This window comes from Tetrao urogallus (assembly GCF_951394365.1).
Source record: "Tetrao urogallus genome assembly, chromosome: Z".
Classification (NCBI taxonomy): Eukaryota; Metazoa; Chordata; class Aves; order Galliformes; family Phasianidae; genus Tetrao; species Tetrao urogallus.
This window is the reverse complement of record NC_136816.1, coordinates 74,287,819-74,313,864: the sequence shown is the minus strand read 5'-3', so window position 1 is coordinate 74,313,864 and position 26,046 is coordinate 74,287,819. Positions and strand designations below refer to the sequence as shown.

Here is a 26,046-nt window from a genome sequence, read left to right as displayed (position 1 = left end):
CTCTGGGCACTGGTGGAGCTGTAGGTGTCTCTGTATGTTGCAGAGGAGTTGGATCAGACGGCTGTTAAGGGTTCCTTTCAGCTCAAATGATTTTATGAGTTTAGCTTCCAAAAAAGATGTTTCTAACCAGTTTACTGGGAACAATTCCGAGATCCTGAAATGTAGATTCCATTGTCAGCCCCAAAGCTTAAATAAGCTTTATTCATTTTATTTTTATCAACAAATATGTGACTCAAAGAAAGCTAAATATTATGAATTTATAGGTGTATCTCCTTCACTGTGGAAAGAATGAAGCGCCAAACAGGAAAGCATAGAAGCAAATCCCTCATTGCATAAGTTTCCCATATTGTTGTCTGGTCCTTTCCATCTTCTGTTTCTGTCCAATAAGGTAGAAAAAATGGAGATGTGTGTTAGAATGGTTCTGCATGGCAGAGTAGATGCAGGGAGGAGGAGAGTGGCTCTGTGGTTTAGTTTGCCGTGGGACGTGGCCAGATGGATTGGGGTTAGACTTGCTGATCCTAGAAGTCTTTTCTAATCTTAATGGTTCTATGGCTCTCTGATACCTTTTGAACTCCCTTATGAGTTGGTTGGCTGAAATGAAAATTCTTACCTGTACATTAATCACATTTGGGGGCATAAAAACATTCCTGATGTAAATGTGAACACAATTCTTAGTTGGAGTTTCATTAGGACTCATGCAAAATGCACATCATGTTGGTCCAGCAACTCTTGCATTTTATTTTTGCTTGATGTTTTAAGTGAACGTTTTCATGATTGACCTTTCTGGATAAATCTCTGGATGGTATTTCTTCCTTTGTGTCAAGCATTGCCATCTTTTTCCACACATTTTGAAGCATGTTGAGATTACTGTAGAAATGCTGCAATTCACTGGGCAGATTTTGACTTGGCAGAGATCTGAAACTTGTCTGCCTGTCATGGATATTAATAATGACAGAGGTGAGACCTCATCACTCTTCTAACTTGTATAGCTAATAAATTTGGAAACTAGATTTCATAAGAGAATTGTGGTCAAGACCAGGGCAGAGTTTTATGCTAACAGAAAAGCTTCAGAATGGAGCTAACCCTGGAATAATTCCTAATAATTGTAAACGACTAAAATTCTTGGCACTCCTGCTAATATTTTAGATTTTTTTTTTCAGTATGATGAGAGTCTCTAACTGTTGAACATAGAGATATATAGTACTAATTGAATGAACTAAGAATTCTCTTTAGCCTTCAGAACAAACTAGTTTTCAGTAGGAATGAAATAGGTTTTCAGTGAAGTGGGGCTTGGCAGGCAAGAAACAGCTCCTTCACAACTGCTTGTTCCTGTACCAGTGGTGTCGTATCTCTCCGAATGCAATGCTTTGTGAAGTGCAATAGAAAAAGTGGAGAGAAGGATTAGGGAGGAGAATATGAGAGTGAATCATTTGCTGAGAATCATCTTAGCTGTTTTTTCCTTTGTATTCTCAAGAAAAACCATGTGTGATAGTTATCAGGCTTTCAAACTTTTATTTTGGACTGGCAAAGGAATATGTTGTTGCTTTAAAGAGAAGTTTAGCTAGAGGCTGCATGCCTTAAGGCTTGTTGTCTTTCCAGCTGTGTAAGCTGCTCTTACATTACCCTCTAAATACTTCAGCAGTTTCTATGTAAGCATATCAGAAGCCGTACAGTTCTTACCCTACAGAGAACAGACTGTCACGATTGTCACTAATATAGATGGCAGTGATAAATTCTTGGATGTGTGGCATATAACCCTTCTCAGGCAAAGGACATGTGTTTATAGCTTTAGAACTGATGATAGTGCTGATCTGGGATGTGATTATACCCAGATGTCTTCTGCCTGTGTGGTGTCCCAGCAGCTTCAGTGAAATCTTCTTTTGGAGTTAGGCCCTAAACTTGCCTTGGCTTTGGCGAAAGTCTGAATTCCTGTAGGAAATGGGCTGAACACAGAATGGACAGTTTTTGAAATTGAGGTACATTTCACTCATCAAGTCATGGAATCATTTGAGTTGGATGGGATCCGGTCCAACTCCCTGCATCAAACAGGAACATTCTTCATGGTACGGTAGGTGGAACACTTCTTTTAATTATTTTTCTTGAAACAATTACGCTGAAAAACTTCTAAGCTGTGGTCAAGTCAGAATATTTACCTGCCAACCATTGGGATGAAGGAGGAATGTTGTGATAAAATGCTTTCAGCTAGGTTCAGTCCCAAGGTTGTACAGGAAGTCTTTCAGATCATCCTAATCCTAATGCAAAAATCTTAGTGCTTAAGGTTCAGTTTTACATTCCTTGATATCTAGATACTTAAATTCATTATTAAGAAATAGCTTTAAGGGTACTAGGGTACATTAGTGTACTGTTCATGGTGTCACAAAAGATGACAATTTGGCATCGTGCCTCTGAGACCCCAAAAATGTTTATTATAACTGCATGTATGGACATACAACAGCACCTGCACTGGAATAAAGATTCTTTGGGTTGGAAATTGTCTCCTTGCAGAGGAAGCAGTGGCTGTAAATCTGTAAGCATTCTGTTAAACACAGGTGTGTTTTCTTTATCCAGAGGACTTGCTAGGAAGCTGTATGTTCCAGTTTGGAATGTATACTAAATTCCAGCAGGAAGGCTTGTTCCCAAACATACATTCAAACATCTGATCAGGGTAGGGATAACTGCTACTTGCAACTAGATCACATGCAGTCTCCTAAAAATTCCTTTTAGTAATAATCAGATGAAGACAACCAGCCAGTTGGCCTGTGTTTCCAAAGACAAGGAACTGAAGATATCAGATGTTCAAACAAAAATGTAACTTCTTTAAATGAATTCCTGTTTGAGAAATTGTGAGCTTGCTAGGCAAGGGGATTAAGCCCTCCTCATCCTGCTACATGGAAGGCTGCTTTTCCATTTCACAGCATGGGGAGCCAAGGCGTGATGTGGACGCATCCCCATGCTTGGATACATATGGCAGTCCATGGCTACAAAGTCTGACTTCACCTGAGATTATCCATGGGTTTCCTATTGCCAGACCAGGTGGAAGCAATCAGATGACTCTCAGCAGAAAGCCAGGAGGGTGGAATCATTTGTTGCAACCAAGAAGGAGGCAAAGTATTCTTCCACTGACATTTTCACACAGAAGCATCAGTTTTCTAAGGTCCCTGTCTTACAGCATCTGGAGCATCTGCTCCCAGTATCAAAACTAACATCATAACTGCAACTTCTAGAGAAAATTGGTATTCCAACCAGTCTGAATAACAATTTGATCATTGAATAGTGTTCACCAACAGCCTGAAGCATGATCTTGCATTGTTTTGGAGAAATCTTTAGTGGATTTTTTTTCTGATTCTTTTTTTTTTTTTTTTTTTTTCCCCTTGAATTTCTCACTTAATTTCCAGTTTGGGGAGATTTTTTTTTTTTTTTTGTGCTGTCATTTCTATTAAACATTAATTAGTGATTTGCTGTAAAATGTAATCTTGTGGGTCTTGTTTTCTGCTTCTAGATCAGAGCAGCCTGGGGGGTGGAGAGGAGCTGTAAAGCCTTTGGTTTTTTAACAGCTACTCTTGGACAGGAATTCTGTGTCACCTAGGTTAAAGAGCTGCTCATTATGAAAGATTTTATGCAACTGAAAGTGCAGAATTTTACATTTTTGCAGTTAAGAGAGTTGTCCTGAAATAGACCTAGCACAGATGGAAAATGTGCTCATTAGCCATGTTCTTGCTCTTGCCCAACATTCTTTTTAATGCTTCTGTTAAATTTTAATGTGCAGTGGCTGCTGTCGCTGCACTTTTGTTGTTATCGTAATTGCCATATTGATTAGAATAAACTATTACTGAAGATTTATATATTTCTTTTTTCCTCTTTTTGAGCTCTTTTTGTTTCTCTATCACTGAAATACTCTGAAGCTTTGCTAAGTTGAGCTGTTCTCAAATGAACAGCTTCCAGCTTCTGCAGCAGTCACAAAAGCAAGTCATGGTGACAGCCCGTGGTGCAACTGCGTTTTTTAATTGCAGCATTAACATGAACAAATGCAGGGAGACCGTTGTGTGCAGCTGCTCTGCGTGCGTGTGCCATTTCTGCTAATGCTATTTCATGAATTGGAAGTGTATTATGTTAAACATGGGCTCTCCTGGGACTGTGTAAATTTACTAAATAAGTACATCAGTGATGTGAGCAAAATGACGGCAGGCTGGAAGGCTCTTGTCTCTTTTGACACCCTTTCTGTTCCATTTCTGCACTCTGCCTACTTACAGAACTCTCGCAAAATGGTGGTTTTGGTAAACATACATTGAACAATCTATGAAGAATTAGAATCTAGTCAGTAATTTCTAGATCAGTGGATTAAATTGTTTTAAACATAGTCCGTGTAGCTTGTCAGCTCAGGTCGATGTTTTGCCACGTGATTTGGAGCTTCCTATGGAATTGTTGTTCTTGCTAAGTAGAGAATGTTGATCTCTGCCGTTTGACTCTGCAGTATTTTTACTGGGAGAAGAAAGAACTTTTGTGTGTTTTTGCTGTTTGTGTATTGGAAAATTATGTCTCCTCAGTCAGTTTTTCTCTTCCTGTCATTCAGACAGCATCTCTTTCCCTCCGTATTTTGAACCCTCCCCTGTCCTCCCCTCTATCTCTCTGCCATCAGTCCCAGAACTCATGGCATGCACACATACTGTACATCATTTTGGCATCGTATCAGTATTTTTGCAGGAGTCAGTTCATGGAGTGGATGAACAGTGTCAAACTTTGCTTTGGCAAATATTTAGAGCTTTGCAGTCAATTTTAAATTGAGCTTTCACAGTGACTTGGTGCATACTGGAAACAAGTACGAAAGCTGGAAACCTGAAATGGTTGCAGTTATTGCACCTTGATAGAAATCAATGCCTCTGTTGTGCAGAACCACTGTCACTGTCACTATCCTCCCTGGGGAGCAGAGTTTGTAAAATACTGACTGCATAAATGAAAACATACAGCTCTATCTGGTTGGTGTGGGTGTCATGCTAGACACAACTCCTTATGAAGTGCACTGTCTGTTATGGAAATTGTCCCTTTATCCACAAGCATAGGAAGAGATTTTATAATCTGCTAGAATACCAAGTGCTTTCAGCTAGATTGAGTGTGGTCCACTACCCATAAGTTACAGTCGAGCATCCTGTGGGTGTCTTATCATCAAACTGTTATGTCTGTGTGAGAAGTGTGGGAGGTAGGAAGCTGGAGACATCACTGATTCATTGCATGCTTCCTTTTAAAATTTGTTCTGAATGTATTTTAGAGCCCTTTAATCCCCATATTCCTTTGAGATGTCAATGCTGGGCTTGGTTAAGGGAACATTAATTAAGTTGTACCAGGTTTTGTTTTGCTTTTCTCTGCTGGCCTTGTACCGAGTGGTAATTCAGAAATGAGTTAATGAGGTCTATAGACCCTGCTTGAATATGGAAGGCATGTTTGCACAACGTGATGCTGATTGTAGGACTGGAGCTTTCCCTGCGGTAATGGCATCGGTTCCGTATTGTGCAGGCAGGTGTTTCTGTAGCTGCTTATACTTCTAACTGCATAAACTCAGTCAACAGAAGCATGGCGTGCCATGGCATACATACAGTTATATCTACAGGGTGGATTCTCAGCATGAGGTTAATGGGAACAGCAAAAAGTGAACATGTGCGTTGCATCAGTTGTACAGCTGAAGCTCTGTAGTCCACTTAAATTGCTTAGAATCAGTACTTGAAGTGGATGCTGAGTTTTTAAAAGAGAACCTAAAAGCATATCTTAAAAATTTAGGTTACCTGCTGGAGTGTGATCTTCTTGGAGTGCTCTCTTAATGCCTCCATCACCTCTTGGTCTCTCTAAGGAGTTGTCTCCTTTAGACTGTTCAAAAAGAGCTCTTACTGTTAATTTCTTACATTTGGCAGACTGTTCCTGTGTTGTTTTTTACTTGACTTGATATGGTTTAGCTCTGAACTTGCCAAAGTTTATATACCTTCTTTCCCAATTTGGAAAATCATTAAAAATCTTACTACATTTAATAGCCTCTTTCCTCTGCAGCTGAGTCACAATACGTGTCTGATCCAGTAGGGGCCTCCAACAGTTGATGTACAGCTGCTCTGAGCCCTGAATGTGGTGATGTGGCATCATGCTGCCATCTGCAAGCAGTTCCTGAGCTGAACCTGTTTTCTTACCTGGTTCTTAATCTTTTGAATACATGCAGTGTCAACTGTGAGTTTGCTAACTAGCAAAATCAATTTCATTTTGGTGAGATACTTTGAAAGTTGAGGAACCCTCCGTGCGCTTTATAGTTAATTAACTTCCATGAAGAATTGCCTGCTCTTCTTGGTGGGGTCTTTTTCTAGGAGGAAGATCAGCTCATGACCTTGAATGAAGGTTTCTCTCATCACTGTGAGAATTAGGGGAGGTTTTAGCAGTTGGCTGTTCGTTGGAAGGAAGATGCAGGTCAAATTCATTTGACCAAAAATGAAAGATGCACCACAGCATCGACAGTTGGTTGTTTGATACCTACTGGTATTCCATGTATGTACTTGTGAATAGAAAATGTAATATAAAAAACAATAGCTGTCTACTGTATACATTAATGCATTTTTATGATACCAAATTATCTATGATAAACACAGTAAACAGATGATGTTATAGTGTAAGGAGGATATAAGGCAGATATCAACATAGCTTTGTGGAGCTAATTCAACGTAGGTTGTGGAGTCTCCTTCTCCAGATGTTCAAGTCTCACCTGGACGCCTACCTGTGCGACCTGCTGTAGGGAAGCTGCCTTGGTAGGGGAGTTGGTCTCGATGATCTCTAGAGGTCCCTTCCAACCCCTACAATTCTGTGATTCTGTGTGATAGCTAGTTGATAGAAAGATATGTATAAGTTTTATATCAGAGTAACTTTTGTGTGAATACCATGTAAAGGATATATGACACACAGATATAATGAATGTAAAAAAAAAAAAGAAATATAAATGTAGGTATGTACTGATACAACAGTATTGCTGGAAAATATGCAAAGGTATTTTGGCTTGCAGGATTTTTGTTTTGGCTTCAGGGTTATCTGTAACTCACTGCTGAGTTCTGCATTAAGCCTGGATAATTTAGATTTACAAGAGTGCACTCACCAATTGGCATTCTCATTATAATGCCAATAAATGATCTATCTTTCAGTGTATTTATATGCAGAGTAGAAATGTTTCACTCCTTGCTTCTACAGGAAGCTTTGGTTCTGAGTAGAGTTGGTGACACCACTGGCATTCTTCCTGTGCCCTGTACCTTGCTGGCTGGGTTGGAGGGAGCTGATTGATGGGTATTGTCCACTCTCACAACAAGAGCAAGTGGAGTTTGTTCAGGCCAAGGGCACAGAGAGGTAAATACTCGTGTTAACCAGAGTTCTTTCATTTTTGCATTTTTTTTTTTAAACGGATTTCACAAATAAAGGAAATAACATGCTTGCAGCTTGACTAAAATTACCCAATGAGTTGACATTACAACTTGGAGCAGAATTCCGGTGTGCTGATACTTATCCCTGAGGTGTAACGGTTAGCCTTGCTTCAAGGTTAGTAAAACACACTGACTGCATTTGATAACTTGTGTAGGATTCCCACTTCACAAAACCAGTTTCAGACAGATTTATAATACATAGATAAAGCCTATGTGTGCCGTTGGCTCTCAAGGACAGTGCTGCTGCTCAGGCAGCCTTTTATTGCCTAGGTTAGTCTTCTGCAAAATGATAAATACAGTATATTTGAAGTTATGTACAGAAGTTATATCAGTTCCTTCACTTTCTCACGTTAGCACGGACCAATTGTAGGCGCAGGAGTCAGTTGCAGATGGTTCTCGGTCTTTCCTAATGGCATTCCCAAAGACCAAACACTTTCCTGTTTATGGTTTGGCACTAGTATGAAATCTCTATGAATAGGAAAAGCCTGAGGAAATCTCTTGCTCCACACTAATAATTCTTGGGTATGGAAGATGAAACTTTTCCGAACTGACCATGCATAGTAGAAATGAAGTACCTTGAAATGTGACTTGTTATGCTGGGCTGAATGCACATCCGTGTGTATATCATGCTAGAGAGTACAGAGTTGTAGAATCATTGAATCGTTCAGGTTGGAAATGCCCTGAAAGATCACCAAGTCCACCCCCAACCCACCCCACCATGCACACTGACCACGTCCCCAAGTGCCACATCTCCACAGTTCTGATCACTCCCAGGGATGGGACTCCACCACTCCCCTTAAAACACTTGCTTTAAGGAATGTTCTTCAGGGTAACTATTTTTCTCAGTGCTTGCTCATTAAAAGTACCATTTTGATAACGTTTTCACATGGTTGTTATTGCTACATAGGCCTACATAGCACTTTCTGCAGTGAAATCCAATTTTCAATCGCTCCTAATTTTTTACGACCATCAGTTGTTTGTGATGAAACTTTTCATGCTGAGCATCTTCCCTAGGCTGATTTTTTTATTATTATTATTATTTTATTTTTTATTTATTTCTTGGCACTGCTTTGATTGAAAACAGTTCTTCTGTTTCTGAGAATGAGGTTAGGGAAAAATGTTCCTTAACCAATGCTGAATTCTTACATCTGTTTTATTGAGGAGTTGAAAGCCTTCATGCCTTGGAACGGGCTCTAGAGATTTGGGAGGGGGCTTAGGAGAGCAACCCCATGGATAAAGTTGTACCATTCGCCATCCCTGTTAAAATTGACTATATCAGGCTGTGCTGCAAGGTTCTTTATTGCTGTATGTATGCATTAAGCAGGAACTTGTGTAAAGGCTGGCAGCAGAGTGGTCTGAGTGTGGACTTTGGATGAAGTGTGCCACAGGGTTTGGGATGCGGTACCTGGTGAGGGCTGAGCTTGTTCCAGGAGAAGCTCAAAGGGATGTTCCCTGCAGTTCTTCATCTGGATGCCACAGTGTGAAGCAGGAGAATGAACACTTGGGGACCTTGTCCTCCATGGTGCAGCAGGTAGTGTGGAGCAGAAGTTTGGAGGAGTGAAATGCTGTCCTGGCAGGGGAGCAGCACATCTGTGATGGCTTTGCTGTGCCAGCTCTTGCTCCTCTGTTTTGTTTGGGATAAGAAACAGGAGTTCCAGATCCTTACCTGGCGTATGTGCAATAGACTGGGAAAGGAGCAAGCAGGCATTCATTTCAAGCAGGGCATGAAGAGGTTGGAGAGGACAGAATAGAAGGAATGATAAAAACTTTGAATGGGGATAGAGGTGCATCCTCACAAAGCTGGGACTAGCAGGGCCGGACCTTGTTGGATTCGTCAGCAAGGGAATGGAAAGACGAAGATGTGCGATGGAAGGTTCAGGTTGGATGTTAGGAACAATTTTTCTCCAAAGAGTGGTGCTGCAGTGGCACAGGCTGCCCTGGGAGGTGGAAGAGTCCCCATTTGTGGGGGTGTTCAAGAGCTGTGAAGATGTGGCACTGAAGGATGTGATCATTGGGCATGGTGGGGTGGGCTGGGGTTGGGCTTGGGGATCTTGCAGGGCTTTTCCAGCCTTAATGAATCTGTAATTCTATAAAAACCATTAGGTAATTTGTGATATCCTAATTAGTAGAATTTATCCAAGAAATCCAAGAATCCCTGAAATAAAGATTGTCAGCCAAAAGGGCAAATTGAGTGTTCTTATTTTAGTATCAGCTAAGACAGAAAAAAATGATGCCTCTAAGTGCTGCTATCATCTGTGTAAACAATAGAAGTGAAGTGAAGCACAGCATGGGCAACCCTAATTTTTGCAGTTTCCTAAAATTGTGAACATGTGTGTCACCATAGGAATTCGTGTGCATTTTGTGGTTCACGATTGATGCAAATCATTACTGCAGTAGGAGAGTGAGAAGCATTGCAGCTTTTGTCACTGCTTGTTGCAGTAACAGAGCATCACATTTTTTTCAAGTTAAGACTCAAGTTGTGCTTAAAGTCCCGCAGAGCACATTTGCTTGGAAAACAACAAATTACCTGTAGGAGAAGCCCTTGTGCTTGGACAGAATGTATGTGTTTGCAGGGTATGGTCTGACGGACCTCCCTGTTGCTAGGTGGGCTTTAAAAGAGTTCTCCCATCTCTTATCAAGAATTGAATCAAGGTGTGCATGGATTTGTGATAACAAATACCTGCAGTGCTATGAGTGCACAGTAAACAAAAATAATTTGAGGACAAGGTTATCAGGATAAATGCAGAGAGGATTCTGCAGTAAGCTAGGAGCTATTTTGGAACGTTTGGCTGCAGCCCTCCTGTAAATAGCAATCAAAGCTGCAGACATGTCTGGCAGTCAGCAGCTCCACTTGTTCTTATGGCTCATACTTTGTTATACCAAGATCATTACTTGAAAATGCCACTAGGTTTAGAGCTATTCTTGTTGAATTAAAATACCTCCTCTCTGAGCGTGTAGACACCTTAAAAACATTTCCCCAGCAATGCTGTGCATCTGGCTCTCAGATCCATTGTGGGTAGGGGGGTAGGAATGAATGTGGAATTACAGGATCAGATATCATTGTCACTACAAGTAATTTTTCTTTCTGAAAAATTGATCGTGGAGTTCTGAAAGCTCAGTGTATTTTGCCTACCTTCTCCCTTAATTGTATTTTAAGCACACACGTAGGATCGGAGGAGGATCTTTTTTTTTTCCGTTCTATAGATGAAGAATTTGAAAAGAAAATAAAAGATTGTATGATCCTACAGAAATATTTGTGTCTGGGACTGTGAGGCCAGCTGAGCAGGCTTCCCAGACAAGTTGTGCCATCTCCATCCCCATATGTTTCCAAGGCTCCATTGGATGAGGCAGCACGGTGTGACCCCACTGCTGCCCATGCCCGGAGCAGGAGATGAGTCAAGAACCTCACAATATCACTTCCAGCCCACGGTCTTCTGCTCTGAAAAATGCTCTTCCTTTCTGCTCAGCTTTTAAAACTCTTTTTTGTCTTCTGAATGTGGTTTCCTTGAGGTATCAGCTTAGTTCTGCTGGTATTTGTTTCACTGGATTTAGCTTGATCGCTTTGTTGTCACAACCAATGCTGCAAATAAACCCTGCTTGCATTTTGCCAGGATATTTTTTGAAAGCATTCCCATGCTTGTTCCTGTCCCCAGTTTTGTCTGATTATGTTGACAGAAATGTTCACTGCTTTGCCAATGGGATTGCATACATTCATGGTGCTCCCTCCTGCTCTGACCAAACCACAACAACAAAGCACGAGGGCTGAGTAGAAGCCAGATGAGATTTCTATTTAAAATAGACTCAACCAACAACTCCTTTTTAACGTCTCACTGTAGGACTTTGTTGTTGGCTTGAGGTCTGCTGTCCCGAGGCTGATAGCTGATTGAGTCAGACAGTTGTAAAATTGAATCCAGTGCTGGGTGGATTGCTGTTTTTCCCACATTTCTCATACATTTTCCTCCCTCACACCCTATTCTAGCTTGCACTCGGTTTCCTATCTTTTAAATGGCTATAATACCATGGTATTGTGTTCTTGTATAATACCCTAATGCCTTAATCTTTTTCTCTTTTGCAGTCATGGTGCAGCTTCAGGAATACAGGACAGTTTTCAAATAGGCAGCAGAAATACCTTTCCATTGCAGAAGTGTTACCTGGGTCTGGAGGAGCTGGTGCAGTTGCTCCTACCCATGAGCTGAGCAGTGAGTGGGGCTCCAACATCCACCTCTCTGTTCTGAGAATTTTTCATTCTGCTATTGCTGTGAAACAGATAGGACTCAAAAGAAATTGGACCTGTGGCTCCTAGTTCAGCAAAATTAATGAAAATGCATGAAGATTTCCTTCCTTGTTTGCTTTTTGTAGAGTTTGGGTTTTTTGAGTGTACTGTTTGAAGTGATTGCATTGATTTCCAACTTCATTTAGCTACTTTTCAGCCTTTTGTTTCAGAAACATTGTGTGTAGTTTATTTGTTGGTTCCTCAAGGTATCTGTTAGTTTGGGTAGCTCTCCTGAGTCACTGGGATTGGAAAAGACCACTGAGATCATCTAGGCCAACTGTCAGCCATCGATTGGCATCAGTTCCTTCTTGTCTCGTTTTCCAGTTTGTGTTATAGATACCAAAAATGTCATTTCTAGCCAGCAAAGCTATTCCCTTCTTCATTGTCTGTGTGCAAGCAGGAAGGGTGGACATCTGAAAATCTTAAATGCACAGTTGAGACAGTGTGAAGTTGTTGACTTGGTTCATAAAAGCTTCCATTGTTTTTCAGATGAAACCATGTTTTTCAGTGTCTGTACACATTCCGTGGTGTCAGAAGCTTGAACAGTGGTGCAGCTCTGTGACTGAGCTCCAAACTCCAGGGGAAGCCTTTGTGTTTTGCACTTCAGCACGTAGAACTTAACAGTCTGATGGCAAATAGGGCTGTTTTAGGTGTCACAGTAAGAGAACTCAGATCTACTGATATGTAAGAAAATATATATTTTAAAATGAAATAAACATATTTTTTTTTTGCAGAGAATGAAGAATGTGTTTAAATGTGTGCAGTTGAGCGTTATGACCTTTTTCAACACAATGACGCTGGAGAGGTCATGCAGAGGGCCAGAGGTGGAATTAATCACAGGAAGCAAAATAGGAAAAACTGAAAGAAATAAAAGAAAAACCTTTGTGTATAATTTAGCCAGGCAACAAAGGAGGCAGATGACTGTACCTTTTATTTGTGACAGATAACACTGAACTGGGAAAGAAATATTTTATGGTAATACGTAGAAGCATCCACTAACAGAAATAAAGAAGTGAGGTTGAACCAAGGAATGATTAGGAGGAGCACTGGGGAAAAAAATTTAACAGTGAGGCTTATTAGATTATGGAACACTCTTCCCAAAGGATGTGGTTCAAGCTCCATTACTTGCCCTTAGTATTAGGCTGGTTAGAATAACAGAATGTACTGAGGGAACACTTGAGCACTGGTAGGGAATGAACACAGTTACCCAATCCATCTACTCATTTGTCTTGCTTCCGTGATTCATTTCCTGAAAAACGGCTTCCAAAATGTGCTAATGACATCACAGCTTCAGGCTCCACGGACACGTTTGTGCTTCTTGGTAACCATGCAGCTTTCAGAGGGAGTTTATTGGCAGACTGAGCAAGTGGGGGCTCTATGGCAAGTGTCACTGGGACGCATCCCGAACCACCACAGAGCTGGGCTGTGTCCCTGGAGGGTGGTGGTCAGGAGTAGGGCAGCAGCAGAATTTCTGTTGCAGAAGTCACTGCCTCCTGCTTTTCTTGGCAGTGAGGACAAGAAAGGCTTGTCTCCTTGAGAAGCCAGCCGTATTGATTCTCTTACAACGATTTGATGGGAGGAGAATAACTTACAGCATTCCCTTGAAGTGCAGTGTGACTAGGTTGGTTTCTTCAGTCTGGGCTTGCTGGTTGTGTACACGCCAGAGTCTTTGTTCCAGTGAGCTTAATCTTGCTTAGGAATGAAATACTTCATGTGCAAGCTCATTAACCACATAAAAACAGTTCCACGTTTCTTTTATTTCAACTTTGTTACTTCCTTACTGTACTGAGTCCAGAAACTTGCAGTGGGGCTTCTTTAAAAGCAGTGTAGCTGCGGTTCTGGTGGTTATTTAGTATACTTGGTGCTCCTCACAATTAGCAGTTTTAAGCTTGTTAAGACCAACCTGTTTGAAGATGTGATCCTAAAACACAGCACGACTTTGACTTGGGGCATAATATGAACTCCATCTTCAAGCAGCATTTGCCTCACTGCTCCAGCCTCTCCCATCTGATTCCATGGGTCGCTTTTTCCTCTCCCATTCGTTATTACATAACTTCCCCGTGGCAACTTGAGAAATGGCTTACATGGAAAAGTAATCGGAGGAAAAGTATTGATGTATTTTTAGTTTTCTTCTAACACAATGTAGCAGCTGGAAACCAGGAGGAGAGCCAGCACAACGTGAGCTGCCAGCTCTCCGTGGGCCACCAGAAAGCGTTCATCTCACCACAGTGTGAGAAGCATCGGATTGACTTGAGCAATGTGACACATCGTAAGCACTAAAAAAAAAAAGGAAAAAAAGGCTTCTCAAGTTCCCAGAGCTGCTCTTGGTCATAATACGAATATTATTGTTATTATAATAGTCTTAATGGTAATAGTTTTGGAGAGTTCTTGATTTGCTGGTTGTGGTGGAGGAATCACATGATGCTATCAAGTAGAAGTAGAGAAAATCACTTGTGTCTTAGTTCTTCATTATCTGAGTAATTTAGTGCTGTGCTATGTTGTAACATTGAAGAATTAATTTTCTGTATGCCAACAGTTCCATAAATGGAGAAGCAAAGCATGGAGCTAGCTTAATTTGAGAATTCCTAAAACATGGGGTTAGTGAGAACCACTGAATGGCTTGGGTTGGAAGTCCCCAGTTCCAACCTCCCACCAGAGCAGGTTGCCCAGAGCCCCATCCAACCCCAGCCTGGCCTTGAGCACCTCCAGGGATGGGGCATCCGGTTCTGTTCTGCATGGTGCTTTTTGTGGTTGGGTTTTCTGTCTGGTTTTCATTTTCATTTTTTTACCAGCTTCTGTAGCCTTGTCTACCCAATATTTTTTTTGTCTTCCTGTGCTTGCTTATCTCATTTTAGAACAAGAGAGCGGGTTGTAACTTTGGAAATGTTAAAATGGCAAAAAGAGTTCAAGAAGATCTTTGGAAACTTCATATCTATGTGAAGTCTTCCTTCTTTCTTTTCATTCTTCAGGTTGGCCCAGGGATACTGCCTTAATCCCGTGCTTGTAGGGCTGCTCGTGGAGAAGTCTTTGTGGATGAAACGTGGCACTCAACCAAATAGGTCCAAGAGCAATAGAGTTCATTTGCGGGATTGTGATGTGTTTAATGAATATAATTGCATTTTGCAGCTCTTATTATAAAAAATAAAACCTCAACTTTTAAAAGCAAGCTGCTAAAATTTTAGTCTCCTCAAAGTATAAATGAACTTGTTTGAGTAGGTACAGCTATGAACTCACCCGTTTCTCTTTGCTTTTATCTACCAGAGACCAGAGTGCTAGGCTGTGATTTCTGCCTCATTCTGCTTACATTAAAAAGTGGTCTGGTGAAAGACAGTTCCTTTTAGATGAATGTGTCATTGCTTCATTTTGCCATTAATGTTGTTCCGCAGGCTGTCAAACTCAATTACAAGTCTGGTGTTGTTTCCATGGCTCTCAACAATGTTTCTTGCCATCCTAGAGCAGACTTCAGATTCTCTATTGCAAAGAAATGTGCTTTGCTCTTAAAGTGAGGTTTCTGTTTATTTTAGTTTGAAACAGATGGAAATATCTACGGCTGAACGATGTGAAATGACATTAGACAGCTTTGAAGGTAGGAGATGATTCTAGAACTGTGGAGGAAACTTAGAAGAGCTCACCATTGCAATCTTGTTGCTCTAGCAAGTAATTTAGTGAAAATTTGGTGCCATCTGAAATAATGGACCACTACTGTTTGCTGCACTTGCTGTGCCTTATGCAGAACAGTATGAGGAAGGAAACAGTTGTGGGGTGCAGTTGTGTGGAACAGGAGGGAAAATGGATCTGCTCATTCTGGTTTTAAAGCAAGAAACAACATGTTCCAAGTTCCATTGTTGTTGGTTTTTTTTTGTCCAGAGATAACTGGCAAAATGTTTATATTGCTTTAACTGATTAAAAAAATAATAATAATTTGATAGTGTGATTGCGTGTGGAAATGAGTAAACAAAGTTATGTTAGAGAGTGGCAATTAAAAATAGATGTTTTGCAGCAAACAGCACATTGTATGGATGAAAAGTGCCCTAACTACAGAACTATCGAAGAGTGTTTTAAGACTGCTAACTTCATCAGGGCTGTAACTGACGTGAGAAGGGCTGTTTTTGGTAGCGTGGTGTTTTTTTTAGTGTTTGCAGAGCTTCAGAAGCAGGTTGGATCATCATGCTGTGGTGGGTAGTCTGCACCCTTCCACCCTTTTCACAGTCTGGTTGTTTAATGCTGAGAATTGTGGCTTATCTTAGCCACTGGGAACATAGAGAGTAAAATGAAAAACATTGGCTGTGACATATCTCTTCCCAACACTTTGTTTAGCAAAATAATGCAGTGGTCACGAACAAAAGCATTGCTTTCCTTACTAACCCTGGGGGCACCAACCAGCACATAGCACCCAGTTTGACATTGCATCTTGGAGCTGAAGTGAACGTTATGGACCCGCTAGCACGGGACTGATTTTTCTGGAGGAATGCCCTTGCCAGCAAGAGGCAGAACTCCATGAGGTCACCTGGGTCGTGCATCAGTGTGTGAATTCCTCGAGGACGTAATTAGCTCGTTCTCTCTGATGGAAGACTCTAGTTACTAACCAATACTTGGACCACGTCTCTCTTTACTTAAATGTTGAGGAAAGGTGTAGTGATGGCAGTGGTGGAGTTCCCATCCCTGGAGCTGTTCCAGATCCGTGGAGATGTGGCACATGCTCATTGGGCATGGTGGGCTGGGTGGGCGTTGGACTTGGTGAGCTTAAAGGTCTTCTCCAACCTTAACGAGTCTATAACCCATTTACTTGGAAAGCCAGCTTGATGGCCAGTGACTGTATTTTGATTTGAGAACAGTAGATCGCAAACACACATAACAAATTATTAAAGGAACATGAAAGTTTTGCTATGGAGATTCTAATCATCGCATTTTTTATTGCAAGAAGTCCTTAAGCTGCTCAGCGCTGAATGTCATTCGCTGCTTTGCCTTTGACATGGCACTAATTGCATTGCCACAGTGCTGATGAAGGGAATGTTGGTTATTAAAAGCCTGACCGTATGATTATGTTTGAAGAAAATTCTGGTTTGACTTCCAAAACTTTGTAGGGCTGAGAACTCTGTTAATTGACAATGCTATGTGTATGCTTTGCATGCCAGTAGCTTGCAAGTTTTTGTCCTCTGCAATTCGAAACTGTCGTATTAGAATACTGAACTAAATTAGAAACGATACAGAAAACTAGGCCTCCTTAATTTTCATTTCTTTCGTTAAAAAATTATGTTATTACTAACTTTGACTCTCTGACATGAATTTAAAAATAAGGATTTTGAAGCTGACTGTGCTATATACTGTGTGTGTATAATTACTTTACTAAAGCTCTGTTGATTTGACGTAATGATCAGAATCTGCCTCCAATTTTCAAGGTACATTCAGAGCTATTTAGTGCTCAGCAGGCATTTAGAGATGAGAATGCTTATCTACAGAAAATGGAGAACATTCTAGTATGCATTGTTACTGCAGTTAGGAAGCAAATAACAGAGCTGCTGTGAGATGATCGGTTCAAATTGCTGTTGATGATGGTTTTGGTTGTTTTTGTCCCCAAGAAGCTTATTATTTGCTGTTACATTGTCTACCCACATCTAATGAGCAGCAGTGATATTTTCTACTGGACTCTGGTTGCTGAAGCAGTATTGGCTTTTGTTACTTTGCTGTGCCTCAGTTTGTTCAAGTGTCTGTGTACGAGCTCCTTGTTCTCTCTCAATACATTAGAATTAGGAGGGATCCTTCAGCCGATGTCTGCTCTTTGTTTCATGTTCACCCTTCGTTTCCTTTCTGCATGCTTTTTCTTATCTTCCTATGGCTTAATTTTCTCGTGTTCCTTGTGAAAATCTCATTTTTAGAAATTGTGTCTTCATGCTGTGCAGAGGTGAATTGCTCTTCTCCTTTTCCACATCGCTGCGTGTTAGATAATTCCGTTCTCTCCAAAGGGGGCATTCTTCATTAAAATAAGAGCGTGCATTCTGCTGTCTAATTGGATTCCCCTTTGTGCCTTTTCTCTGCAGCTGGCCTGTGGACAGTCTTCACCTTGGGCGGAGTGGGGAGTAAGGCAACACCGCAGCTGGAGCAGTGCTCCCCACTGGCTAACCAGAGCCTGCTGCTGCTGCTGGTCCTGGCCAACCTGACCGACGCTCCAGACACCCCGAACCCCTACAGGCAGGCAATTACGTCATTCAAGAACACACAAGGTTTGTGTCTGATAGGACAAGATGAAACGATTTCAGACTAAAAAAGAGGAGATTTATACTGCAAATAAGGAAGGAGTTCTTTACAAGAAGGGCAGGGAGGTGGCGGGTGCCCGGAGAGGTGATGATGCCCCATTCCTGGGGGCAGCAGATGGGCTCTGAGCACTGCTGGAGCTGTGGGTGTCCCTGTGCACTGCAGGGAGTGGGGCCTGATGGCCCTTCCAACTCGAACCATTCTGCGATTCCTTGATTCTCTGATCTGTTCTTACTCCAAAGCATGAACCGATGAAAATGAAGCTTTTAAGTTGCTGCAACTTTTTGGAGATTCTCTTTCCAAAACCTGTTTTTTTCTCCAGCAAGCCCATGTAATAGGACACCTTCCTCTGGGAGCTGTGATGAGTAGTTGGCTCCCTGGTGCTGAAACTCATGGAAGGGATGGAGGAAGGAGGGTACTTTTTCCTTCAGACTTGATGAATTCAAGAAAGCTTCATAATTTTAGAAGACATAAATAAAGCTGTCTTCCAAGTAAACTGGTTATCCAAGAGGCTGCAGGAGTTCTCTGAAGATTTATAGTGCTTGGAGAAATCCTGGTTAGCTGGCATCATGTCCCTTAGGGCTGTGATGAGCTATTGCATTGCTAATTGTGTCATTCTGTGTCGAAAGTAGCATGAAAACCCCTTTTTTCTTTAGATGTGAATGTCTACAGAATGACATTGTTTCCATTAAACTTGTTTCCACTAGTGATATTCACATGATTGAGCTTATATTTGGTTCTTGAGAACACTGAGTGGGACTGGAAAAAGGAGAATGGCATAAAAAAGTCTAGTTATGGTCATAATGATTCATAGGATGTGATTTTAATGTGAAAACTGGCTTTTGGCAGTGTTGAGAATGTTGTAGAAAACTTTGCCAAGTGTATGCACTGGAAGGCAAGGGGAAGTAGAAAAGCCACACTGCAGTGGGTTTGACGTTGGTGATTGATCTCTAAAGGTACAGAGATGCATCCTAAAAACCTGCTCTGCCCACCAGTGACTGTGCAGGAGTAGTGGTGTTGTCACACTGTTTCCTACAGCACAACCTTCCTAAGTTAATGCATTTTTAGTAAGCAGTGAACAATTCAGAAATCTGTAGTCTGTTATTGTGGGAACTGAGGAATTTTAGTTAAAGTCTTCAAGTTTGGACATCTTGTTTATAGAAGCAGGGCAATATTTAAGTCCAGACTTGTAGGATACTTGAGTATTTGAACTGCTGTTGTTCCCAGGGTATCCACAAAATTACTGCAGTTTTTCCATATGGTGAGCTTGTTGATATGTTCAGTAAGAATAGCCCTTGCATCCAGTTGCCAAGACACTGAAATAAGTAATTCAGTTCCCAAAGGCAATCTCATCCCCCTTCATGTGTCTCCCGTGGATGCTTGTTTGGAATGGTTCTTTGTGCAGAGCTGGGCAGGAAGATACTATACAAATTTCTGGAGAGGTTTTTGGGAGTTGAGAAATGTACCTCTGCTGCAGTGGAACAAACTTTGCACTCTCAGAGGTGTTTTGTGAAAAAAACCCAGGGCATAATCTGACCTGGGGAGGTGGGGAGGCTGAGCAAGGATGAGAACCTGGGCCTTTGCATGCTGAGCACTTACTGTCGTGCTTGCTTCTTCCATTTCCCCTGGAAATCCCTAGAAGTTAGAGATGTGTGTTGGAAGTTTTTGTTGAAGCCGGTGGAGCTTCTGGAGACGAAGTTCTGTGAGCAGAACGCTGCTGTGTTCTGCCTTTCATCTCTGCCATAAATCATATGGTGAGCATGCATAAGGTACTGCTAGTCTGGTTTGTTAGAGTATGGAAGTGGGCTTCACCAGCGCCCTGTAAGGTTTATGCCAATCTACTGTAAGACTCCTGGAAGCTTTGGGTTACCTCTTTATTATGGTGCCTGTATAAAATATTTCATCCAGGGGTTTAAAAAATTGAAAGCTGTCTGGATGGCAAATATATTTGCTAAAGATTATTTTGTATTTTTCTGTTTCAGACAGCAGCGCTTTCTCATCATCACATCCCCACGTTTTCCAGATTAATTTTAACAGCTTGTACACGGCTTTGTGTGAGCAACAGAAGTCTGATCAGGCGACCCTTCTGCTGTACATGCTTCTGCACCAGAATGGCAACGTACGGACATACGTGCTGGCACGGACAGACATAGAGAACCTTGTAAGTATTGTTCTGCTCGCCCTGAGGTCCCATCACTAGCCCTTTGTGCCACACCACCCTTCAGTACCTCTCAGGGTGGGCACTGCACTCCTCTCTGGGCAGCCTGCTCACATTGGCAGATCGTGTTCTGTTAACTTATTTTTTAGATATTCAGGCCAAAACTTGCACAGGTTTATCATGCGTGTGTAATAGTTAACAGAATGAACTGGGATGTATTTGATGTGCCAGATATCTCACACAATTGACATAAAGCTGAAACTCCTCAGTAGTCTACCTTGTAGACTCTGTAGAAGTGCAATTTCAGTGACTCCTTAGCTGCTTCAATAGGATTGTGGTTCACAGCTGATGTAACAGACACCTGGTGCAGTTCTCGTAGGTTATAAATTAGGTGATGCTCCCTGGTGCACTTAGTATTGTCACAAACCACTTCAACAAATCTTACTTATTAAAAAGCATTCCCCTAATCAGATAATGGCTGTCTGGGGGAATATAGGTAACAGAATAGAGAACCTTTTCCATTACGGTGTTTGAAGTCCTGCCAGATAATTGGATCCTGTGCCTGTCTGATGGCAGATATGGAACGGGTTTGGGCTCGGTCCAAGTTCTGCCACTAAAATCAGAGTTGTTAGAGACTGCTGTTGGTAGACTCAGGCAGGATGGTTGATACTGGATTGATGATTTGAAACTGAGCTCCTGTGTAGTCTGCTGCACATTGTTTAGGTGTGACCTCATTCATTTTGTATAAATCCTGTGAACAAGGCATTATATTTGGTGTCTTGTGCTGTTGGTATGTGGTATGATGGGTTTCACAGCGACTAAGCTTATCAATTTATTATTAGAGAAACAAAGGTTAGGTGTAAGCACTGTTTTGAAACTGATTGCTCTGTCTCGAGCTATCCTGTCTGTTTATTTGTACCCTTAATGCATCCTGGTGCTTTTAATGGTCATTGTTGATACACTTCTGAAGCCTTTTTGCAATCTGCTTGTTTTCAGTAGGCTTGTAAGTAGGGATGAGCTGCAGCAGGCAGCTAAGAAGAGCAGTCTCAGCTGCTTGATAGCATGTGGTGAGCCAGGCACAAAGAGGATTGGGAGCGAGGAGTTAATGGACGACAAAACTATGGTCTCCCAGTTACAACCCTGTGGTTAAAAATTTAAATTTGTAAATGAGAGGAAGGGGCAGGAGTGTGGGGCTGCTTCCGTATATGGCTACAGTAAGGCTCTGTGCTATTCTGGTGCCGTGCTACCACGCTCCATGAAATAATCACAGGCTATTGGAAGATGGAGAGAGTGCACAGAAACAGTTTTTTGCTTAAAAAAAAAAAACACAACCAAACACCCACACAGAAACTAGCAGAACTGTGAGGGTTTGTTGTGGGAAACTCAGAAAGTGAACTGTGCTGAGTTAGTGAGAAAGCTGTCTGAGCAGTGTGTGGATGTGTCAGTGTCTTTGCAGGGAAAACGTTGGCCAGGAAGGACTCAGCCTGCTTGGAGGCACGGTAAGGACAGAGCCTGGAAGGTGAATCCCACGGCTTAGAAGGATGGGAGGAAAATGAAGTAATTCAGAGGTGAAAGTTGCTGACAAAGCAGCATTCTCCTTGAGCCAAGGGTGGATGGCTTCTTGGAGGACTGTGGTGTTATCAGGCATGAACCAGTGGGCTAGCTGGGTGAAGCACATGGGTCTGTGATATGAGAGATCCGGTCAGCGTTCAGCTGAACTCTCATCTAAATTTGAGGGGTTTTGGGTTGTGGGGGTTGTTCATTGAACTTCATTCAATGCATTTGTTGTCTTTTTTCTCTTTTCTTTTTAACAATTCTTTCTGGGTTTGGCACCCAGGAAGAATCACTAACAGATGTTTTCTGGCATTTCCGAGGATTTTAAAGATATCTTTGCACTTCTGTAACATCTGTTTAATTTGTAAATTGAATCAACTGTTTCTAACTGCTGTAGTAGATTGTTTCAGCTTGTTTCCTGACTGGTATATGAATTTACCTCAGTCATTTACATGGAAATACCTCCGTTTTCTTGCTATATTGTACATAGCGCAGTGTACCTTTTTTCCTCTTATAATCTGTTTGGTAGAATGCAATAGAGCATTTGTATGTCTTCCAAACTTACACCATCTCAGTGCATGTAATTCCATAAAATACTTGCTATTAGAGATGTTTGTGTCTGGAAATGCACCTGCATTGCTAAATTGTACGTGGAAAGATTCTCCAGGAAATGATGGCACTGCTGAAACAGGGGGCTGTTAGTTCATGTCTTCAAAAGCAGAGCAGCATGGTTTGTGGATGGGAGAATGTTGATCCTTTTCTTGTTGGTAGGAGCACGTACAGCTTCTAATGTCTGCTTTTAGCTGGCCCTCGCTTGGGGGATTAAAAGGAGAACTTTGTAATGGCGGCTGTATCTTAGTGGTTAAAAGCTGCTCCTCGTAGAAGAGTGTTGTAGTAATCCAGTAATGACAGTTAAATGATTCTGAATTAAAGGGCCTGCAGAACAAGAAGTGTTTATGGTACGTTTTTTTCCAGTTTCATTTAGAAATCATTCATTGCAGGGTATGACTGCATGTTCAAAAGCTTTGGAATAAGGAGTTGCACCACTGCATTTTTTTGCTAAAAAAATCAAACAAACAAGAAGCAAGACACTTACTTGTATGGATGTTCCTGGACGTAGCCCTCTTCTGTTCGGAAGAACGGGTTGTGGAAGTTTTCTGCTAAGCACAAGTGCTGATGTGTGTTGCACCAAGCGTGTCTAAACAGGATCTGCACAACGCTTGACTGCACCATGCCTGTGCATGAGAAGATAGATATTAAGTGTGACATAAACTTTGTGATTTAATGTATGTCTATGCCATAAAAGTGTAGAAGTGTGTTTTGGTTACAAATCTAGAAGAATTCCAATGAAACTAAAATTCTAGTTTTGTCTCGCATCTTAACTCTCTTAAATCTTTTCTACTTAAATGGTGGCTTATAAAATCATAGAGTATCCTGAGCTGGAAGATGATCCGTACGGATCATTGAGTCCATCTCTTGGCTCTACAGAGAGACCAGACCATGTGGCTTAGAGCCTGTTGAAAACTTCTCGTTTTCTGAATGGTAACACTTGTCCTAAAGGGAATGTACACCTCAGCATATCAGTGTACAAAGGAAAAGGTGCCAGTGTATTTTGTGTATTGCTTTGTCCTATATGCAACTTATCATAACTCTTAGGCTTGGAAATGGCGTTGAGATTATGCAATGCAAAGCTCCATAAAATTAAAATATTTCATTTGGGAATAGCTTGAGCAGTGGACTGGTGGAGCAACATTTGTATCCCTTCCCAACACAGCTGTGAAGGGTCTGGAATACAGTTCTATGGGGAGTGCTTAGGGGAGTGGGATTGTTCAGTCTGGAGAAGAGGAGGGTCCCTACAGCTCCCTGAAAGGAGGTTGTGGTGAGGTGGAATCGGCCTCTTCTCCTGGGTAAAGACAATGGGAATAGAGGTAATGGCCTCAAGTTGCATGAGGGAAGGTTCTGGTTGGATGTTAGGAACAATTTCTTCTCCCAAGAATGGTGATGCAGTGGTAAAGGCTGTGCAGGGAGGTGGTGGAGCCCCTGTCCCTGGAGGTGTTCAAAAACCATGGAGATGTGGCACTTGGGGACATGGTCAGTGGGCATGGTGGGGTGGGTTGGGGTTGGGCTGGGGGATCATGGAGGTCTTCTCCAACCTTCATGATTCTAAGATTCTCTTCCATCCAAAGAAAAGTGGTTTTGCTACACACCAAACACATATTCTAGGAAAACACAGTCTTTGTTCTCAAGACTGATACTCATAAAACACAGAAAGATTGCCACTAGTTTTAACTGGAGAAGAAGAATCCTTTGGATATGTAAAAGAAGGAAGTTTGTGATGTAAATATTTTTTCTCTGCTTTTGCTGCTGTACTGCCTTGCCCCTGACTAAAGCATCTCTGAGAAGTTTTTGTGGCCTGCAGTACTTAGCTAAACCTCATAGGTTTTGATAGAAACTGTGTTGTGTGTTTAATATGTTCCAACTGTTTTGGGACTTGTTGACTGAACAGAACATTCTGGTAACTTCAGAGGCTTATGCAGCTCTCAGCACTCTGGCCTCGCACCAGAATAGGTTTCACATGATTTGTCCTGCTTCACTAGACTTGTTTTGAAGAACAGAAGTCTGTAGGTGTCTAGAATCTTCTTGGACACCATTTTGCATCTCGTTCAGTATCCTGGAATTGGGAGTTGTCTCCAGTTCCTTTTTCCAGGGTATTTTTGCAGTGTGGGGAAGCCACATACTGAGCTAGTGGAAAGCTAATTTCCAGTTGGTAGGACGACAGTGTTTGCATCTGGATTAGCTTTAGCCTAGCATTCAGGTATGCTTGCAGTTGCAATTCGTTTTCATTATTACTGCAAGACTTTGGCTGAAGCCGTTCATCGTGGTGGAAATGTTGCAAGACCTTGGGCTGAACTCTCAGCAGAACGTCAGTTCTCATTGGCTGCACGCTTTCTAAAATGGGAAAAACAGGCCTTTGCTAGTCGTAACCCAACCCAAACTGGTTCTTGTCTGGATTAACTCCACACGCCAAAATGGGATCTGAATTTCAGGTCACCTCAGCTCCAATATGCCTGGCTGTGTTGAGGAAAGTTATTTCAGATCAGGCTATGTGAGCAGAAATGGTTAGAAACAACTGTTTTCCTGTTTGCATTGCTGAAAATCTTGCTTATTTTCCCATAGTCCAGAGGGGAACTCAAGCTTTCAGAGCCTACGATAACTACTATGGCTGGAAATGTAATTTATTAGGAATTGGAATGCCATGTCTCACCACAAGAAAAATTTTGTATGGACTTACTTGTGTAGACAGAGTAAAGACAGACAGAAGGTGTTTGAATGCTGTACGTCACTGCTTAGGAGTGGTTATTTGGAGAGGGAGAAATCACTGTGACATTGTTCAGGATGGGCTGATAGTGGGGAGATTTGGAGTCTCCTCTTTTTATTGTCAGCTGTTTGAAGGACTCATCTAATGTGCACATTCCTCCTTCCCTAAAGGTTCTGCCAATTCTCGAGATTCTGTATCATGTTGAAGAAAGGAATTCACACCATGTCTACATGGCCCTCATCATTTTGTTGATCCTCACAGAGGATGATGGCTTCAACCGATCCATTCATGAAGTGGTGAGTTGCTGCTTTGGTAAATAACTCTTGAGACTTAAAAATCTTTCCAATCTTTATTTATAATTTTAAGCTTTCAGTGACTGCAGATTGAGGGACTAGAGGGGCTATAAAAGGGAGAGAGAAACAGAAAAGCTTTTTTATTTCTCTTCAAAACTTTGCTTAACCAGTTTGATGCGGCTGAGGGAGGGTCTTAGTTGGAGTTTTATTTTCCAAACTGTTGCTTCCTTACTTGGCATTTCTTTTCTGTCTTCCTGCTAGATTAATATCTATTCTACATTGTCCATATAATATCATCCAAATGTTGACTCTCTGTGATGGGCCTTGACCATCTGTGCTGGAGAAGACCTTGGATAATAATATTCTGGTTCCCAGCTTCTAACACTGTGATAATACAGATGTCTGCACTGATTATATTTTATTTTTTGACTGGGACATAGAAACTCTCTTTTGGGGTTATGTAAAATCAATGAAATGCAAAAAGCTAGAAGCAACTGCTCTCAAGTAAATTTCCAGCCTGACTGGGAGGTAACTGGTGTTTTGTCTTATTGCCAATGGTCAGATGTTAATAATATATATGTTCTGAAATGTCAGAATTTTATATAGCTCTGTATGTCATAAATGGAGCTTGGTGAGGGTTTAGGGTGCAGCAGACGATTCCACCCCTGACTCAGGCTGTTTCCTCATTGTCCTTCATTTGTTTCAGTTGGTTTACATGCAGTCTGTCAAAAATTCCTTGCTGGATAAATAAAGTGGAAGATTTC

At 41.6% G+C, this 26,046-nt stretch overlaps 1 protein-coding gene across 2 annotated transcripts in view; it reads left to right on the top strand.

Annotated features, from left to right (window-relative positions):
• DYM (dymeclin) overlaps positions 1-26,046 on the top strand; it is a gene marked incomplete at both ends in the record, with an annotated part of 140,425 nt that overhangs the window by 34,033 nt on the left and 80,346 nt on the right. For both annotated transcript variants that reach the window (XM_079548570.1, XM_079548569.1), the window contains 3 exons: positions 17,745-17,931; positions 19,945-20,119; positions 25,160-25,285. In XM_079548570.1, the coding sequence (XP_079404696.1) occupies positions 17,745-17,931; positions 19,945-20,119; positions 25,160-25,285 (488 nt within the window). The remainder of the gene's footprint in view (positions 1-17,744; positions 17,932-19,944; positions 20,120-25,159; positions 25,286-26,046) is intronic.